The sequence below is a fragment of the Epinephelus moara genome, chromosome 22 (assembly GCF_006386435.1).
Source record: "Epinephelus moara isolate mb chromosome 22, YSFRI_EMoa_1.0, whole genome shotgun sequence".
In the NCBI taxonomy this organism is placed as follows: domain Eukaryota; kingdom Metazoa; phylum Chordata; class Actinopteri; order Perciformes; family Serranidae; genus Epinephelus; species Epinephelus moara.
In genome coordinates this window covers 33,223,829-33,226,552 of record NC_065527.1, presented here as the reverse complement: position 1 = coordinate 33,226,552, position 2,724 = coordinate 33,223,829, and the positions used below count along the sequence as shown (strand labels likewise).

The 2,724-nt window shown below is 40.9% G+C and overlaps 1 protein-coding gene across 1 annotated transcript in view; it reads left to right on the top strand.

Moving 5' to 3' along the window:
- LOC126383492 (uncharacterized) overlaps positions 1-2,401 on the top strand; it is a 6,284-nt gene extending 3,883 nt beyond the window's left edge. The window contains exon 2 of the mRNA XM_050034016.1: positions 1,157-2,401. Within this exon, the coding sequence (XP_049889973.1) occupies positions 1,157-1,926 (770 nt within the window). The 3' untranslated portion in view covers positions 1,927-2,401. The remainder of the gene's footprint in view (positions 1-1,156) is intronic.
- Positions 2,402-2,724: the final 323 nt, after the last annotated feature.

The window sequence follows — 2,724 nt, the reverse complement described above, 5'->3', positions numbered from 1 at the left end:
TAGGGATGTAACGATTACCGATATTACGGTAAATCTCGGTTAATTTTTACACGGTAAGAATTACCGTTTATGTTTAAATTAATTGCATTATCGCGGTGGATTATCAGGATATGTAGTAACAGCCTCATTCAAGTCTTGCGATGCAGGCGCTGCGTGAATGTGTAGCATGTGTAAACACAAAGAATGAAAACATGGCGGAAGGTGGTGATAGCGGCACTTAGGACATTTTCCCCCCAACTAAATGCACAAAGTCAGGGTTTCTGCAGGTGTCAGCAAATCTAATTTAATGCTTTTTAATGCCCTTTTTAATGCCACTTTAAACAAATTTAATGCCCATGTCAAACTGCAGATACAGTTTTTTATTTATTTATTATATATATATATATATATATATATATATAAACAAAATTGTAAGCATTTGCCAATGCTAATCTTGAATATTTGAGAAAATCTAAATTTACATCAACTGTCACTCTATAGTGAATTAGAAATGGCTCACAAGACGGTTTATTTGCACATTTCAAAAATAACAAAACCAGCCTGAAGAATGATGTGAAAAACTAACTCTAACCTGAAAAGGCTGGAGGCGGTCACTGTAGCGGCAGGTGTGGTGGTGGTAGCAGCAGCAGCTGCAGTTGTGGTGGTGACAGCAGAAGTTGCGTAGCTGGTCACGGCAAAGAAATTCAGCACAGTTAACTGCTGCCTGCCTTTAATCGCCGACTTGTGACTATCTGACAGCATGTGTGATTTCACCGCATTGACGGCGATTGTGTTTGAAGATCTTTTTGCACATGCTGCAAAACGCCTCTCCTGGTTTACCGTCGACAGTAAATATTCCCTCCGCTGTTTCGCCACAGCATGAGCACGCTCACAGCACGTTGCATTCCAAGCATCTGGTGTTGTGACTTCGTGCACCGGCCGTAAACAATAGCCAATTAAAGGGTTCCGCCTGTCAATCATCACATTAATTAAATTAAAATTATTAAATGTTTATATAATCAAAATAAATTGTGAATAACAATGTTTTTTTTCCATCAAGTGTATTTCATTTTTTAATGCCTCTGGACATCGAATTTAATGCCTTTTAATGCCATTTAAGGCCTTAATTTTCGCAAAATCTATTTAATGACTTTTAATGCTTTTTAATGACCCACAGAAACCCTGGCATACCACTCATCCCCCCTTCCCCCACTGGGAAGAGCTGATCACAACCTGGCTCATCTTCTGCCTGTTTACAGACCTCTGGTGCAGAGAGAACCAGCAACCACCCGCACTGTGAAAAGATGGTCTGAGGAGGCCGAGGAGGCCCTGAAAGACTGCTTCGAGACCACTGTGTGGGAGGTACTCAGCGATTCCCATGGGGAGGACATTGACAGTATGACATCATGCACTACGGATTATATTAACTTCTGTGTGGTAAGCACCGTACCCACCAGGACTGTACGCTGCTTCTCCAACACCAAACCCTGGATTACTCCAGATTTAAAAGCTCTCCTGAAGGAGAAGCGGAGAGCTTTTAACTCTGGAAATAAGGAGGAGCTGAAGGCCGTGCAGAAGGAGCTACGGAGAAACATCAGGCGGGGAAAAGAAGGATATAAAAAGAAGATGGAGGAACAGCTGCAGCAGAGCGACGTCAGTGGAGTCTGGAGTGGTCTGAAAACCATCTCAGGACACAAACAGCCAGACTCCCAGGCCAGAGGCAACCAGCAGTGGGTGAATGATCTGAATCTGTTCTTCAATAGATTTGATCAGTCTGCCCCTCCCCTGCAGACCACGAGGGAAAAATTTCACCAGTCTTGCCTTAGTCAAATGTGCCCTCAAGACAACTTTGAGTTGTATCAAGCTGTGCTGAGCACAAGGGGAGACAGCCAGGCTCTTCTCAGGAAACTGAGGCCGGTAGGGAGTGGTTCCTCTTCCTTCCTCTGAGCACTATATGCTGTCCTCCACTCTGATGGTTGTACTTTCTACACCCTTCACAGCTCACACTGACCAGGGATCAAATTAGCAGTTCACACAGTCATCATTCAGCTTGACCAAACCCCACAACTTTTAAAGCCCTCCTGTTGAATACACATTCTGTGGATAGATGGTTGTACTTTTTAAGTGCATTTCCTCAGCTTGAAGAAAGTAAGGGATCAAAGAGCGGACAACTGAATGTGGCTCTTTTCAGATCAGGTATTAACATGGATCTTAGGTGATCTGATCATGAGCAGTTGTATGCTTGTCTGTTCACACCTGGCATTAGAATGCATCTTCACAATACAACTAAACATGTACATCATTTCCTTTTGCAAAGACCTAATATGTTGGGTGGCACTTTATTTTAAAGTACGCTAATTAGACGCTAATTAGACGTAATAAGCCGTATTTTATATCAAATTAGAAAAAACTACACCTAATATAATCTTTATTAGACAGTAAAATAGACAACGTTGCTCTAATAAGACGTAACAATCCGTAGTTTGTACCAAATTAGGTAAAAATATGGTTGCAATTTAGACACTAAAGAAAAACAATTATATCCTAATAAGAGCTACCAAGACATACTTTGAAACAAATTAGACAAAAACTAACACAATTATATCCTAATAAGAGCCAACCAGACGTACTTTTAAACAAATTAGACAAAAACTAACACAATTATATCCTAATAAGAGCCAACAAGACGTACTTTGGAACAAATTAGACAAAAACTAACACAATTATATCCTAATAAGAGCCAAC